An 18,183-nucleotide genomic window follows, 5' to 3' on the forward strand; every position below is an offset into this window, starting at 1 on the left:
CTTGAGACAAAAACATGTTCCGCTGTGTAATTATTTTTTTCCATCGTCTCATATATTGCAAAAGTTCATCAATGGATTTTTTTATGTCACATTTTTGTATAATGACTGTAATCGGAATGAGTAATCCAACTCTTCTTTCAAAGCACTACGTACATTTTGGACGTTTCCTTAATTATTGAACGAGTCCCAATAACGTCCTGTCTACATTGTAGTTATTTCAGTATACAGTATCTTGGCATACTGAAAGGAAGTGAAATCTCTAGCAGAAGACATTGACTTCGTATTCTTTAACGTGACGCCGGTTTCAGCAAAAAAAAATCCACCAGACAACTATCTGTCGCGGGGTCAAAGTGTTCTTATTAATGGCCAAGAATTTCATTCACCAGGAAGAATTTTGCTATCAGTCGCGTCTTCGCGTTTGACTTGTGCGCGTAACACCACCTTTTCGCGATTCATCCGGACAGATGCGCGCTAGTTCGTCCTAAATCATGTGGAAAATTGCAACCTTGCTTATCGCTATCGGTTGGTGCAGTCCGATTGACTCATACTATGGATTTCCTCTGATAACAGAACCCAGTGAGTAAATTAGTGAAAAGAGAAAAGGTTAAGGGTGTCGAGTGAGCTTTCATAAGACGTTCGTTATTCACAGTGGAAATCTGGGATATCCTTAAGGAGAATTCGACGAGTACGACGTTCAGGAAACAGGATCAATCAATTCAAGTGTATCCCGGTGAAGAATGTGACCGAAAATGTACCGTTGGTGAACCGTCCCGGGTTTGCTACTTTCATTGGGTGCTCGAAAATTACTCTGCCATGGGATCGTAAGTATACAGCTTGAAACGAAAGAAAAAAATGGTGATAAGGACGGTCGCAGTTAGTTTGTCGACAAAGCCGGTGTGGGACAGATTTGATGTTGTAAAAAATCTGAAGGCACCGTTGACGGACGTGTACTTACAACCATATGGAATTTATAAGATTATCAGAAGTTGTTTTTCAGCGCTCTCTATCTCCTGAGGTTTGTTTTTGTGCATTTATAATTTAAGGATTTGTTTTTGTCTGTTCAATTTGTAATAGGAAAAGGGCATACAGACACTGTCGCGACTAGATAAGTCCAACGAGGCTGACGTGCTAGTTATCCCTAAACATGCTGGTGCATAAAAAGCAGAAATATCGTTGTAAAAAACATCATACCGGGTAGGAAAGGCTTTCCTAGGTAGTATGCATATTGAATGTATCATTCGTTTATAGCGAGTTGGCTTCTATGTTAGTGTACATTGTGTGGGTGGTTAGTTCTTTATTGTCACGCCTTGTGCAACGATCATCCGTTAGAGTTCGCTATTGCTTACAAAAGTTCAAACATTTATTGTTCAAATGTTGATGCAGATGTAGAATACATTCTTTTTAAGTGTTATTAATCAACTATAACATTTAATATAAGGGTCACGTACCGTCAAACGGTGAAACTTGCAACACATTGACATGTAACCAAGTTGACGTATTTTTAGCATTGAGAAAAATTATTATAATTTATTACACCGATCATTGACCTTGGGTATAAAACAGTTTTTTTGCGTGGATTGTCGTATTGTTTCTAGTTTGGTTGGTTTGCTGGAGGTGAAAATCATATCACTCGTTTGATTATATGAAAACAAGACTGATAATCGTTTCTACTACAACACAAACGGTAGAAATATGTCCTTTGAGATATTGGCTATCAGTTATAGTATATAATAGCAGAAGCATAGATGACCGTACAACTCGTAGTTGCTACTCCAGATTGACCAGAACAATCGAAGTCGCATAGAGATTTAATGAATGGGGCTTGGGATTAGATTACCATTCTCAATGTGTGCAAATCGAGAGCTCAAATTTTAAAAGACAATAACGGCGCTGGCCATGTCCTTACGGTCATCGGGAAAGGGAAGGAATGTTAGTGTGACTATCATTCTTACTAGATACCGAGATCACCTCTGCATCTCCACGGTTGTCATGGAAATGATATTGGGTTAGTGGGATGAGGTAGAGATCTGGGAGTCAACAATTTTTGGTAATGCGATCCATGATATAATCACGCCTAATCGGACTCGCGAAATAATTCGATAATCGCATTATACGCCGAACAAGTGTTCATCGCTCACCCACGCAGGAGCAAGCGACGCGATCAAACACTACTAAGCGATCGCGACACTTTTTCACTGCGACGCGCGACATGTTTGATCCTGCACTAATCACCCGCCCCCGCAGGAGCAAGCGCAAGGTTGAAGTATCAAACACTCCTATCAGTTACAGTATATAATAGTTTTGACCATATTTAATATGAAAATGCATGTTTTCAATGAAAATATTCTTTATATAAATTTAACAGAACTTCATGACAAGTTTTTTCGTTTTTCAAATTTACATGATAAGTTCAATATTATATTGCCAATGCAAAATTTAATACACAACATGAAAACCATCCAACATGAAACTAAAGATTAGAACATTTCTGATGGAACCTTGAATTAAAAATGAATTACCCATTAGACAGTTTCTGGGATTCAACCAGTCACCCCCTAGTCCTAGTTGCAATACTTAAACAAACTACCAGACAAATTTTCATCCAATTTGGAGAAGATTAGGAGGTGCCTCAAGTTAAATTTGTGTTTTTTGGCTATTTTTTACATTAAAAAAATCCTAACGAGAATTTGGAAAAACGAAAGTCAAAATAAATACCACTAGTTGAACGTATTATTTGTACTTTACAACTTTTGAGAACACTGTATGCCGATTAGAGATGGTTTTGACCTCATAACATTGATTTCTGTTCATTAAAGTACCTGTAAAACATACATCTCTCTACAGTTTTTGTTCTACAAGATTCTTACCCTAATGCCTAATCATAAAAGTTCAATCGTTGTATCATTCTTTTGTCATTTCTGAACATTATTGTAGTACATCATTTTTGTATCCGAATTACAGATAAATTGTAAAACATCGTCGGAAATACGACATTCCTCATTCCCCTGCATTTAGAGTTGCTGCCAAATGGTGCTATGGACCGATGCACGAGTTCACTATCTGACGTTTGAGCGGTGCCGTGTTATTTACGTGACCATGGCAACAAGTGAATTCGGCATCGCTCAAACGTCAAATTAGTGAACTCGTGCATCGGTCCATTGCTGACATGTTACAAAATTGAACATAGTAGCTTTGCTTTTTCAATGATGGATGATGATTGAAGGAAACAGCTTTCAAATGTCATCAACGTAGTCGTGTTTCAAACAACATTCGCATTTGATGCCAAGCAATTACATATGTGATATAGCCCCGAGGTCAAGCTTCTCGACTACTGATCTAGAGGATCGGAGTTTAATTATGATTCTTTTTTCGAGTGAAACCAATGTTTATTATATGCAGCATAGAAAAAGGACTAAAGGCGCAAATCACTACTTTGAGCATTTCTCTTCATTCACTTAGGAGTGGGAGATTTTTGTGAGTCCTATTAAGGGGGCAGGATTCGTCATTGATTTCGGAATTTTCAAAAGCAGTTTTTTCGTTCAAAATCAAGAATGTTTACAGGAAAATGTGTTCACTGCATTCTATTCTTTAGCCGAAACACAGTGAACACATTTTCATCGAACAATTTTCAGTTTTGAACAGAAAAACTGCTTTTGAAATTTCGATGATGACGATGATTACGATGACGGAGCGTTGATCGTTAATTAAGCCTCAGACACAAGCTGCACTTTTGAACAATGAATCGTGATGAAATGTTTTGGCCTCAAGTCATTTGGTCCATGGCAAAAAACAACACTCTAAATGAACTCCCGTAATCAAACTCTGATCCTCAAGATCAGTAGTCGAGAAGCTTGACCTCGGGGCTATATCAAATATGTGATTGCTTGGCATCTAATGCGAATGTTGTTTGAAACACGACTGCGTTGATGACATTTGAAAGCTGTTTTCTTCAATCATCATCTATCATTGAAAAAGCAAAGCTACTATGTTCAATTTGGAACATGTCAGCAATTGCGCCATTTGGCAGCAGCTCTAAATGCAGGGGAATGAGGAATGTCGTATTTCCGACGATTTTTTACAATTTATCTATAATTCGGATACAAAAATGATGCACTACAGTAATGTTCAGAAATGACAAAAGAATGGTACAACGATTGAACTTTTATGATTAGGCATTAGGGTAAGAATCTTGTAGAACAAAAACTGTAGAGAGATGTATGTTTTACAGGTACTTTAATGAACAGAAATCAATGTTATGAGGTCAAAACCGTCTCTAATCGGCATGCAGTGTTCTCAAAAGTTGTAAAGTACTAATAATACGTTCAACTAGTGGAATTTATTTTGATTTTCGTTTTTCCAAATTCTCGTTAGAATTTTTTTAATGGAAAAAATAGCCAAAAAAACACAAATTCAACTTGAGGCACCTCCTAATCTTCTCCAAATTGGATGAAAATTTGTCTGGTAGTTTGTTTAAGTATTGCAACTAGGACTAGGGGGTGACTGGTTGAATCCCAGAAATTTTGATTTTTGTGAAACTGTCTATTACCCATTTTAATAAGCAAACATCCTAAATTTACTGCGATTGCCATATAAATTCTCTAAATTTAAAGAAGGTCAAATTTCGCGGATATCGCGGCTTCCGCGAAATCGCGGATTTGCATTGTCCCTAATAATAGTGTAGAAAATGTTTTGTCAATTTAACGATTAAACATCAATCTATATAAATAAAAATGGAGTGGTGTTTGTATGTCACGAAATAACTTGAGGACGAATCAACAGATTGACGTAAATTTTTAACTGTTGCGCTCGACAAGAGATGCGACGTGTTCGTACAAGGAAAAAGTTTGGGAAAGTCTCCGGAATAATCGGGAAAACGGGAGTGGACTCAGGTGTCATTTTGTATGGGGGATTACATGACGTTTTGCAACGACGACGACGAAGTTTGCCGGGACCACTAGTCATAAAATAAAAATGATTTTGACTACCATTGTGGGGTAACTTGCAACAGCAATTTCATTCATTTTGTAAAATCACGTTAAAATGTATGTACCTCGGCCAACTAATTACACGTTTGGTGAAAAGTACTAGAAAATTTGCCTGAATCACATTATTTTTAGAATTATTTATTTTTCTTCATGAAAGCAAAGCAAAACTTTCGTCATGAACTTTCTGCATGAAATATGATGACACAATGTCAAAAAACTAATAGAAACCATTCCAACACATGGTATATCGATATAAAAATCAATATTGCTGTGTGCGTTTGAAATGCAAATATCAAATGCGGGAACACCAAACGCGGAAAGATTTTTCAACAAGGAAGGCGAAGTAAACAAATGGTTTGCTAGGTTGGCGGTGATAGAAATCATGGTTGCTAATTATCCTTTGGTTACCTTGTGTAAGGCAGCGTCCATTTATTACGTAACGCTGAGATTGGAAATTTTTGACCCTCTCCGTAACGCTTTTTGTATGAAAAAATTTCAAATGTTTGTATGAGTCGTTACGCTTGAGCCTGCTTCCCCCTCCCCCTAGAGCGTTACGTAATTTGTGGATGTCGCCTTACCGCGTTTGAAGCTCAGTTAGACTGAATTTACACCTCAAACGCAAACAGCAATATAAAAAATAATGTGAAAGCATAACCTTAAGACCATTGTATTTGTAGTAAAAGTTAAACTGAATCTTTTAAATGGCTTTCTATGAGTACAACTTTACCGAAGATGCAATTTTTTAAGTGGTCAGGCTTCAGAGATTTCCGCCAAACGAAAGTTGCTGATCAACTTTACCCCAGAATCCATCTTTCTAAGTGGTCAGGCTACTGAGCTATCCGCAAAACATAAATTCCATGTTCACTAGCGCCGCCCAGTGGCAAAATCTCGAAACGTTTGGCTTAAATAATGTTAGCCCTTGTGCTACTGAACATCTTTTCCGAAGACGCCATCTTTCTAAGTGGTCAGGCTACTGAGCTATCCGTGAAGCATAAGTTCGATGCTCACTAGCGCCGCCAAGTGGCAAAATCTCTGAACGTTTGGCTCAAATAATGTTAGCCCTTGTGCTACTGAACATCTTTTCAGAAGACGCCTTTTTTCTAAGCGGTCAGGCTATTGCGCTATCCGTAAAACAAAAGTTTCATGCTCACTAGCGCCGCCTAGTGGCAAAATCTCGAAATTTTTGCCTCAAATAATTTTAGCCCTTGTGGTACTGAACAAGTTTGCCGAAGATGCCATCTTTCTAAATGGTTAGGCTATTCAGCCATCAGCAAAACAAAAATTCGATGCTCACTAGCGCTGCCTTGTGGCGTAATTCCGTATCAGAATGACCAACACATGTCAGCCCTTGAGCTACTGAACAACTCTTCCAAAGACACCAACCTTCCAAAACATCAGGATCTAGAGATATCATATGTTATACATTTTGCATTCCAATCCTTCATGATTCATATAGTGCGCCCCTACCGACCAAGTTCTCAACTAAAAGGATGATCCTCAACTTCTAAAGGTAGATCATAGTGAGTGCTGAAACTCTGCCGAAGACAGTATTGTGCTATCTCCTATGGCGTACGAGATATTCAACAACACCCCTAAAGTGATGAAATCCCTATAACACCCCTGGGTCTCCTATAACGCGGATACCTATAACGCCACTCAACCATGTGTCCGATAGAAGACCTGACTGTAACTAACTGAGGAATTTGGTTTAAGCGTGAAAACATATCTGGAGGAAATTCTAGTACAGTTTCGGAAAATTACTTGAGGTAATAGCTTTGGAGTTCTCAAGAATTTCCTGAAGCGAATTCTAAAGAAATTTGTTCTAATCATCCTTCGACAAATTTATGGGAGAATTGATAGAGAAATCTCTCGAAGAATTTCTTTAGAGATCCTGCTGGAAACCCTGAAATTATTCTAGACGAAATCCTTGAACGCGTTATAGTTTTCTTGGCAAAAAAAGTTGTTCCGCACCCACAATTCACATGTTTGGAATGAAATATAAAATTATTATTACACTCAAAATTTGTTTTACTCAAGAAACATTGAAATACCCTATTCTGAGACCTTTTTTCCTGTAAATAAAAATTCGACTTAGTGACATGTAGTTTTTTTTACATGAAGTTGATCTTAGAAGCCCAGCGAATATTTTTGGACAGAAAAAGAAATTTTTTATTACACTCAAAACATCTTTTAATTAGAAAAACTACCTAAAAATTTTTATTCCAGCGCTGTTTGCCTATAAAGTGAAATTCAAAACAATAGCTGGTAGATTTCTCGACTGAAACCTGACTGCTGAAGTCTATTGAACATATTTGTGAAGAATTTTTGTTTTATTACACTCTAAATTGGTTTCAATTTAAAAAATAACGAAAATCCTATTTTTGTACTATTTTCCCATAAATCAAAATTTAATGCGATGTTTAGTCGATATAAATTTAATTATAGAAGTCTGGTAAACATGAATTTTGATTTATATGCAAACAGATCGGAAACCTAAAGTGTCTCGTAGTTTTCAGAGTAAAACAAATTTTGAGTGTAATCAATAATTTATATTTATACCCAAAAATGTTCACTGGACTACTTCAGTCAAATTAATGTCAATAATATCACATGTCATCGCTTTGTCGCACTTTTTTTTCTATATAAGCAAACAGTTATAAATAAACAGAGCTGACGGATTCGCGCGTTTTCGTTGCCGGAGAATTTTTTTCCCCCTGTTTTGGAGCGTCTTGCTGGGTAGTGCTTTGTGAAGCCCAAGCAGGACAGTTCGGTTTTGCGTCGTCCGATTGATTTAGCTGACGGATTCGCGCGTTTTCGTTGCCGGAGAATTTTTTTCCCCCTGTTTTGGAGCGTCTTGCTGGGTAGTGCTTTGTGAAGCCCAAGCAGGACAGTTCGGTTTTGCGTCGTCCGATTGATTTAGCTGACGGATTCGCGCGTTTTCGTTGCCGGAGAATTTTTTTCCCCCTGTTTTGGAGCGTCTTGCTGGGTAGTGCTTTGTGAAGCCCAAGCAGGACAGTTCGGTTTTGCGTCGTCCGATTGATTTAGCTGACGGATTCGCGCGTTTTCGTTGCCGGAGAATTTTTTTCCCCCTGTTTTGGAGCGTCTTGCTGGGTAGTGCTTTGTGAAGCCCAAGCAGGACAGTTCGGTTTTGCGTCGTCCGATTGATTTAGCTGACGGATTCGCGCGTTTTCGTTGCCGGAGAATTTTTTCCCCCTGTTTTGGAGCGTCTTGCTGGGTAGTGCTTCGAGAAGCCCAAGCAGGACGGTTCGGTTTTGCGTCGTCCGATAGAGTTTGTTGACGGTTTCGCGCGTGTTTTCGTCGCCGGAGATTTTTTTTTTTTTCCCTTTGTTTTGGAGCGTCTTGCTGGGTACGTATTTGGGAAGGCCCAAGCAAGACGGTTTATTTTCGGGACGCCAAGAAGTTTTGCTGTCAGTGTCAGTTTTGTGTTCAGTCGAGAATGGATGGCCAACTGGTGAGTTCGTTTCATGCTTATGATAACACATATTTTCTTGAAAGCGTAACTTTTATGTAATATTAAAACAAACTTTGTATGGTTTGTCACTATAGGTGTCGGCATTATGCTTTTTTCTTATACAATTTGAATATACATATATTTTTCTCTTTTTGACATTATTAAAAATTATCCTTTGAATTGTTCGACATTGTGAATGTTGACGTATTTTCTAAAACTTCTACCATATCGAGACAAAATGCACAGTAATACTCATATGTAATTTTCAAACAAACTATGTATGGTTCGTCACTACAAGTGTCGGCATTATTCCTGTTTCATATAAGTTAAAATATATACATGTAATTTTCAGTTTTCGTCATTAATAAAAACGTCTTTTGAATTGTTCGACATTATAGATGTTGACGTAATTTTTCCAAAAACTTCTCGAGACAAAAATACAAAACTAGCTTTAAATACAAGTCGTATATTTCCCCCTTGTCCATGGATCGCATCACCGACCAGAGGTGACTCCCAGATCTTTTCCTTCCTCACTAATAAACACCCTTCCCGTGGTGATTGTGGAGATGCAGAGGTATTCTCGGTCTCTAGAAGCAACAATCATTACACCCTAACATTCCTTCCCCATCCCAACTGACTGTAAGGACTTGGCCGGCGCCGTTATTGATCAATAATATTAGATCTGCTAAAATTGCACTTCGAGAGTAAGCGGAAACTCCCATCCCTTATTCATTTGGATCGTAGTGCAATTCTTACCAGTTCCGATCAATCACGGAGTAGCAACCATTGACATGTACAGTCAGTTTATGCTATGCTATGCTATGCTATGCAAAACACCCCTTTCTTTTTACCTTTATTTTTGTAATAAAAAAAACTTTGAATGGTTGGACACTACAAGTGTAGACTTCCGAAAGGTTCACTTTATTCAACAAACTTTGGATGGTTCGTCACTGTAAGTGTCGGCATAAGAATAGGAGTGTTAGGAATGTTTCATTTAGGTATTTGTTCAACAAACTTTGAATGGTTCGTCACCCCAAGTGTCGGCATAATCATGTTTATATCTCACAAATAATTATTTATCATGGTCTAATTGCTTATCAAAGTGAATCCTGTGACCCAACGATCCTCCCCATTAACAAACATCCCTCCCAGTAACCTTTGTGGAGATGCAGAGGCAAACACGGTCTCCAAATAGCAAAGGTTACACACTAACATTCCTTCCCTCAATCCCACCTGACTGCAAGGACGTGGCCGGCGCCGTTATTGACCCTGTATAAATAGAGGCACTGAATTATGCACACTGAAGAAGATTATGGCCAATCCCAGTCAAACTTCTAGTTGATTCTTTGTGCATTTTCACTGACTTCGGTCAATCACGGAATAGCAACCATTGATATGTGTAGTCAGTCTAAGCTAAGCTATATAAGCAAACAGTTATAAATAAACAGTATTTATTATTATTTTTTTGCAAAATAAATTTATTAAAAACTATATGTCATCGCTTTGAATTTAGTTTTATTGTTGGATGTATTTTCCAAAATGTTAGGTGTATAGCTAAATAACTTTGGTTAGACGCATTTATTAAGTACCAATTGAAATGGACGTTGCTCTTGCATGATGCTCGGTTTCATTGCTTAAAGAATTTTCGAAATCGCTTCGAAAGCAACAAAGATATGCTTTGTCAAAGTTGCATTTCCGACTTTTTCAGGGGGTTGGATGCGCAGATGTAAGGTACATTTGATCATGCTTTGGCGCCACCAGGTGAGTAAATTCCAAAATATAATTACCACTGAGCGGAAGATATCAGGTCTATGAACAAGTTCTCCAAACATAATATCATTATATTTTGAGTCATTTTCAAGTTGTTTGCGAAAATCACTGTCCTCAATTGAGGACGCTGGGCGTTTGGCGCATCTCTCCTCAAAATAGGACGCTAGGCGTTAACGGGTTAAAATACTCTAGAGCAGTGTTTCCCAAACTTATTTGACTTTCGCCCCCTTGAGGCCAATATATTTTTGGAATCGCCCCCCTGATCTATTTTCGAAATATTTGTTTTGAACGCTTTACTCAGCCTAAATTGTGATAAATTTATCAACATAAGAATATAAAGGATTGGTTAAGTTATCAAGTTTACTGGTGTAAAAATGTAAAACATGTGTGGTTTTCTTAAACTTCAATAAACGACAATTATTAAAATGATGTACTGGTCAGTAACTGATAATAGCAAACATAATACTAACCTGTGTGCATTGCAGAGTATTGACCCAGTTTTCATTGCGCTAAATAGATTTATCTCACTTTCTGCATTTAGAAACATAAAAACAAGAAAGTTATTTTCTATTGCATAATCTATTATTTTCTAAATTGTTTCAATAAGCTACACAAAATTTATGTTATAAATGTTAAACAATTTGAAAATGAAAAAATCTAAAAAAAACATCGGAAGATCCAAAAAATTGTTCATTACCTTTTTCACTGCAATGTAACCTAAAATAGTAGTTACCGCAACAAGTTGCAGAATGACAATTTTTACAGCATTCAACATTGTTTTGAATTTTTTGAAAATAGTCATATAATGCTTCATTACTCTACTCAAAACAATTGCCTAATGAAAACCGTTACGTTTTATTTATTACACGAAGGATTTCAGTTGCAAAATGACAATTAAAACACTGAATATTTCAGTGCAGGAAAGTATGCCATTTCAAGACCGAATCGCGATGTAAAAAGCAGCCTATTACGATGAGAAATTGCAATTTGAAATCACATTTTAATTAGATATTTCTTCAAATCTATTTTATTTGCATAATTTATGTAGTCGGTAGAAAGAGGTTTTAACGTGGGCATTTGATTTTTATGGTTAAAGTTTCTGTAGTGTGTTCATATTATAGTACAAACAAAAAATATTGTTACAAAATATCAAAATAAGTTGTGTGGAAAACTTTTCTTGCGAGGACCCGTAACATTAACTACCCAATTTTCAAGTTATTTCACAAATAAAACATATTTTTTTAGAATTTCAAACCAATTTCCAAAAAATTTTACATATAGTTTATTTTAAAGCACTTTCATTGTATCTGGAATTACAAAAATATGAGGTTAACGTCCAACGTAATCATCGTCATCATCGAAACTTCAAAAGCAGTTTTTCTGTTCAAAACTAAAAAATTTTCGATGAAAATGTGTTCACTGTGTTTCGGTTGGAGAATAGAATACAGTGAACACATTTTCCTGTCAATTTTCTTGTTTTTGAACGATAAAACTACTTTTAAAAATTCCGAAATCAATGACGGATCCGACCCCTTAATCACCATACGTCACCTCTTGAAAAAGACAAAATGTCCAGGTTTCGCATATCACGCTCATGAAATGAGCATAAGCCTGGGACACGGTTATATGAAAAATTTAGATTCTCGCTCCAGTTCACTTTTTGGATTGCATTTAGGTTCCATAACAACTGTGCAAAATTTCAGCTCGATCGGTGAAACTATATTTACGCGCCAGCCGTTCAAAGTTTGTATGGGATAAACTATGGGAAAACTTACTTTTTAAAGAAAAATCGCCAGAGGTCGCCTATTGCCCTCTATAAAAATACTGAATACAGACCTCGATAGGTATTTATACGATGAACAAAATTGCCGAAGACCACAAAGCAATCCGATGCTTGTGAAAAAAGTTATTAAACAAATACTACTTGAAAATTTTGCCCAATTTTGTTATTATTGTTATTCCTTTACGTGTTAATCAGCGTCGCCTTGCTGATATGTTTTCATTGAATAACTTTTTTCACAAGTGTCGGATTGTTTCGCGGTCTTCGGCAATATTCATCACCGTAGAAATACCTATCGAGGTATGTGTTCAGAATTTTTATAGAGGTCAATGAGCGACCTCTGGGGATTTTTCTTTGCAAAAGTAAGTTTTCCCATAGTAAATCCCATACAAACTTTATTATGGGACGTTAAATGTAATCCAAAAAGTGGATCGTTATGGAACCTAAACTGCCGTGAATGGCAAGTCAGTCCCATCTGTAAAAAGTAGGCATTGAGAAAATGGGGTGTGAAGTTTCAAAATTCGTTTTCCATACGAACATTCAAAAAATTCCAAAGGATTTAAACATGTTTGAATCTTGATGAAACTTTCACAGTTTGCTTTTCACTACGATATCTTTCTGAGAAAAATATAAAAATGAATCGTGTATTTTTGTGTTACATGATGCGGAAATCTGTAGTGGGACTGATATGCGGTTACTTTTCATTATGGGACAATTTGACTTGCTGGTTTTTCCTACTTTTTCCGAACAAATCTTATTATCTCATTACGGCAGCTGAAAGAGCATTGGAAAATATGTTGCAAACTGAACTCAACTCCATTTTGACGAAAATTCATTTGCGACTAACTTACGATTCACGGCAGTAAATGCATTCCAAAACGTGGACTGGAGCGAGAATCTAAATTTTGTCCCACACTAATGAGCACGTTAAGAGGTACAAACAACTGTTATTCAACTACTAATGTTTCTTGGGTACTCTTCAGATCATTTGAGAATAATCTTCTGTATACAAATGTTACGAATATTCGTTTGAGGTTTCTCGATCTTTCGCCCTCTTTTTAGTTTTTTCGCCTCCCTGGATGCGAAAATCGCTTATTGTAAGATTGTCGAATAACAACCCTGTAGAAACGGTATTCATTTCAAATATAGTTGGAACAAGAAGGCGTGAAGCGCAACGAATTTGATTTAAATCATTTAATCAAGGAAAACTTTTCTTAAGTAAGATAAGCGAAACAGCATAGATATTTACCATAAAAGTTTATTTATCTAACCCTTGTTTCAGAGCCTGCTGGGATTGCCTGCGGGGGAACCGAGCTCACTGCTTCCATCCGCAATGTATAACCGCTAATGGAATGGAGCGTGCTATGGTGGCCATAAATCGTAAGATGCCCGGTCCTCCCATATTCGTTTGCCGCGGGGACACCATCGTGGTAGACGTTTCCAATGAAATGGAAGGCATGTCCAATACAATCCACTGGCACGGTTTCCATCAGCTGAAATCGCCCTGGATGGACGGAGTGCCAATGTTGACGCAGTGTCCGATCGCTCCCAGCTCCAGTTTCCGTTACACGTTCCAAGCGGAAGAACCGGGAACTCAGTGGTATCACTCTCATGCGGGGTACCACATGGCCAATGGTCATCTCGGAGTGGCCGTGGTGAGAAACCCATTGGATGTGAATGCGGATTTGTACGATTTTGATCTGTCGGAACATGTTATACTTCTATCGGACTGGACACTGGATTCAGTAGAACGGTGGGTTCCGGGCCAACAAAGCACTCAAATGAAAGTTGACTCAATTCTGGTAAATGGTCGTGGCAGGTATTCTAATGTGAGTCTTTTGATGTCATACCGCGGGTGTTAGAAATTAAGTATCGTTTTTATTTTAGGAAGCAACGGGTGTCAAGGTCGATTATGTTCCATTGACGGTGTTCCGAGTACAGCATGGTAAGCGGTATCGGTTTCGCTTAATTAGCGGTGGTAGTCAATACTGCCCATTCCAGTTGCAGGTGCGTACATCACGGTGCTCTTCAGACCGTTATTAGAAAAAAATCCAGCATATCCGTGCTCACCAGTTGTTTTCTATAGCTAAGCTGCATGCCTGGACAAAGTTTAAAACAATTTGTAGGGCTTTTTTGTGGTATAAGTCTACAAATTCAAAGAAAATTAGTTATGTTAAAACCAAAGATAAAATAAAGACCATTCTTACGGTTGCTCAAAATTCATGGCTCATAAGATAAAAGAGCAAAATCTAAGGACTGTTCATTTTATAAAGTGGACACCTTGTTTATGCTATATCTTTTTTATTTATTGATGAAATCGTAAACGGTTTTCTGTGTTTCGTTCAACTATTATTCTACAATGTTATGAAAATACAGAAGCTTACAAAATGCTTTCGGTTGAAGAACTAAATAGTTTTTGCAAAAACTCCTAAGAAAAACTGTTCGTCAAGTTTAAGCATTATTTTTCGCATGAAAAAAATCCTAAATTTAATGAACAAATTGTATGTTGGTATCCTTTACTATTCAACTTCAAAAACATCAATAATATTCCATCAGTTCCTGACGCTGAGTCACTTTAGTGATCTATTCCTTATGGTCAAATTTGCTGATACACCATCTTTTTACTACCAGCAAAAAAGTAAAGTAATAAGCGTGTTCAAAACTGGTTTAGATTACTAAAGAAACTATATATGTATAAAAAAAGCAAAATCTTGAGTTTTAACCGCATTCTTGGGTACCAAATTTACTCTTTATGGTCGTTTTATTGAAAAATCCCATACTTTTAAAATTATATACGCATGTTTATCGATCTAGAGCAAACTGTAAGCGTTTTTCTCAAAATATTTTGATAGGTAGTCTCAGAATAACACATTCTGAAAATAATACATGCAAAATAAATTTGATTTAATTCAAGCAGTGTTCCCAATCTTGATGATTGTCATTGTGCTTTGAGTGGTCTTCTGAAAATAAATTATTTGTTTTTCTATTGTGCTTAAAATATGACGTGGGGACTAAATCAGCAACTCTATGAAGGCGTAAGTTATTTTTATTATAAATACTATATTATTACTTCCGTCTGGACGTACTTTAAACCTTAAAATTCTACTCATATCAGTTCCATTTAAATTTAAGATATTTTTATTTTAAAAAAATTGATAAAAAATGATTTTATGATATCTGCAAAATTGCTTCTCCAAAAATAACTTGATATTTTTTAGCAAGCTTCTAATTGATGATGCTTTCTAAGTACAACCATTTTTTGAAAATAAAAAATATAAATTGTCGAATTTTCCTGCCGATTTTTAATAATCCTTGATTTTGATAACCTCCAAAAATCGACCGTTCTAAACGTTGTGCCTTATTAGTGTGAAATCATATTATTTTGGTAACTTTTTTATTACCACAGCATTGTACAATATTAGTCGAACGATGTATTTACAAATCAAATTGTTATTGGATTATGTTTTTCTAATGGATCCAAATAATAATTTAAATATTTTAAATTGGAATGCTCGTTCTCTGAATGGTAAAGAGGACGAGTTGTTTAATTTTCTTACAGCTAATAACGTGCATATAGCAGTTATTACCGAAACTTATTTAAAACCTGGATCCAAACTTAAAAAAGATCCTAACTTTTTTGTTTATCGTAATGATCGACTTGATGGGGCATGTGGGGGAGTTGCAATCATCATTCATAGGCGTATAAAACATCAACTGTTTTCGTCATTTGAAACTAAAGTTTTTGAAACTTTAGGTGTTTCTGTTGAAACACAGTTTGGTAAATATACTTTCATAGCTGCCTATTTGCCTTTTCAATGCTCTGGACAGCAAGTTAATTGGCTTCAAACTGATTTGCGAAAATTGACTCGCAATAAGTCAAAATTTTTTGTCATTGGTGACTTTAATGCCAAACATCGGTCATGGAATAATTCTCAAAGTAATTCCAACGGCAGAATTTTATTTGATGAGTGCTCTTCAGGATATTTCTCAATTCAATACCCTGATAGCCCCACATGTTTTTCCTCTTCTAGAAATCCATCTACGATTGACTTGGTCTTAACCGACTCTAGTCATCTTTGTAGCCAATTAGTTACTCATGCTGATTTTGATTCTGATCATGTCCCTGTTACATTTCAAATATCCCAAGAAGCGATTCTCAATCCTATCAGCTCCACTTTCAATTATTTACGAGCCGACTGGAATATATATAAAACGTATGTTGACTCTAATCTTGATGTTAACATTTCTTTAGAAACTAAAATTGATATTGACAATGCTCTTGAAACTTTAACAAATTCCATTGTTGAAGCCAGGAACATTGCAATTCCAAAATGTGAAGTAAAATTTGAATCCGTGATTATAGACGATGATCTTAAACTCTTGATCCGTCTTAAAAACGTGAGGAGAAGGCAATTTCAACGCACTGCTATGAAAATTATATGGCAGGATTTGCAGAAAGAAATCAAGAAACGTTTTGCAGACTTATGAAACAAAAATTTTGAAAATAAAATTTCTCAATTGGACCCCGGCTCTAAGCCCTTTTGGAAATTATCTAAAATCTTGAAAAAACCTCAGAAGCCTATACCGGCATTGAAAGAGGAAAACAAATTATTACTAACTAATTGCGAAAAAGCTCAAAAACTTGCTATGCAGTTTGAAAGTGCGCACAATTTTAATTTAGGACTTACTAGTCCAATTGAAAATGAAGTTACTCAGGAGTTCGAAAATATTCTCAATCAAGAGAACGTTTTCGAAAATGCCTGGGAGACTGATTTGGAAGAAGTGAGAACTATTATTAAAAAATTCAAAAACATGAAAGCTCCTGGCGATGATGGAATTTTCTACATCCTCATCAAGAAACTTCCAGAAAGTAGCTTATCATTTTTAGTTGATATATTTAACAAATGTTTTCAATTAGCATATTTTCCTGACAAATGGAAAAATGCTAAGGTTGTTCCAATTTTAAAACCAGACAAAAATCCTGCAGAAGCTTCTAGCTATCGTCCAATCAGTTTGCTATCCTCCATCAGTAAACTTTTTGAAAAGGTTATTTTGAACAGAATGATGGCCCACATCAACGAAAATTCAATTTTTGCCAATGAACAGTTCGGATTCCGCCATGGACATTCGACCACTCATCAACTTTTACGTGTAACAAATTTGATTCGTTCCAACAAATCTGAAGGCTACTCTACTGGTCTTGCTCTTCTAGACATAGAAAAAGCATTCGACAGTGTTTGGCATGAAGGTTTGATTGTAAAATTGAAAAATTTTAATTTTCCAACATACATTGTTAGAATAATTCAAAGTTATCTGTCAAATCGTACACTTCAGGTTAATTATCAGAACTCCAGATCTGAAAGACTTCCTGTAAGAGCTGGTGTTCCCCAAGGCAGCATTTTGGGACCAATATTATACAATATTTTCACATCTGACTTACCTGAGTTACCTCAGGGATGTCAAAAATCTTTGTTTGCGGATGACACTGGCCTCTCCGCCAAAGGACGAAGCCTGCGTGTCATCTGTAGTCGATTGCAAAAAAGTTTGGATATTTTTTCTTCATACTTGCAAAAATGGAAGATTTCTCCTAATGCTTCCAAAACTCAACTAATAATATTCCCACATAAACCAAAAGCTCTTTATTTGAAACCTTCAAGTAGACATGTTGTCACGATGAGAGGGGTTCCAATAAATTGGTCAGATGAAGTTAAGTATCTAGGGCTCATGCTTGATAAGAATTTAACTTTCAAAAATCACATTGAGGGCATTCAAGCCAAATGTAACAAATATGTAAAATGTCTCTATCCCCTTATTAATAGAAAATCAAAACTTTGTCTTAAGAACAAGCTTTTGATATTCAAATAAATTTTCAGGCCAGCCATGTTGTATGCTGTACCAATATGGACTAGCTGTTGTAATACCAGGAAGAAAGCTCTGCAGAGAATTCAAAATAAAATTTTGAAAATGATTCTGAGGCTTCTTCCCTGGTATAGTACCAATGAGTTACATAGGATATCCAATGTTGAAACATTGGAACAAATGTCAAATAAAATAATCAATAATTTCAGGCAAAAATCGTTACAATCTTCTATTGCCACGATTAATGCGTTATATGTTTAGGTTAAGTTAGGTTAAGTATATTAAAAACTTTTTTTTTCTCTTATAAGCAGGTGAAA

The 18,183-nt window shown here is 36.3% G+C and overlaps 1 protein-coding gene across 1 annotated transcript in view; it reads left to right on the forward strand.

Annotated features, from left to right (window-relative positions):
- The first annotated feature begins 422 nt into the window (after nucleotides 1-422).
- LOC5571648 (laccase-5) overlaps nucleotides 423-18,183 on the forward strand; it is a 32,753-nt gene continuing 14,992 nt past the window's right edge. The window contains exons 1-4 of the mRNA XM_021845520.1: nucleotides 423-576; nucleotides 650-821; nucleotides 13,290-13,836; nucleotides 13,895-14,014. Coding sequence (XP_021701212.1) covers nucleotides 489-576; nucleotides 650-821; nucleotides 13,290-13,836; nucleotides 13,895-14,014 — 927 coding nt within the window. The 5' untranslated portion in view covers nucleotides 423-488. The remainder of the gene's footprint in view (nucleotides 577-649; nucleotides 822-13,289; nucleotides 13,837-13,894; nucleotides 14,015-18,183) is intronic.

This window comes from Aedes aegypti, chromosome 2, assembly GCF_002204515.2.
Source record: "Aedes aegypti strain LVP_AGWG chromosome 2, AaegL5.0 Primary Assembly, whole genome shotgun sequence".
Taxonomy (NCBI): domain Eukaryota; kingdom Metazoa; phylum Arthropoda; class Insecta; order Diptera; family Culicidae; genus Aedes; species Aedes aegypti.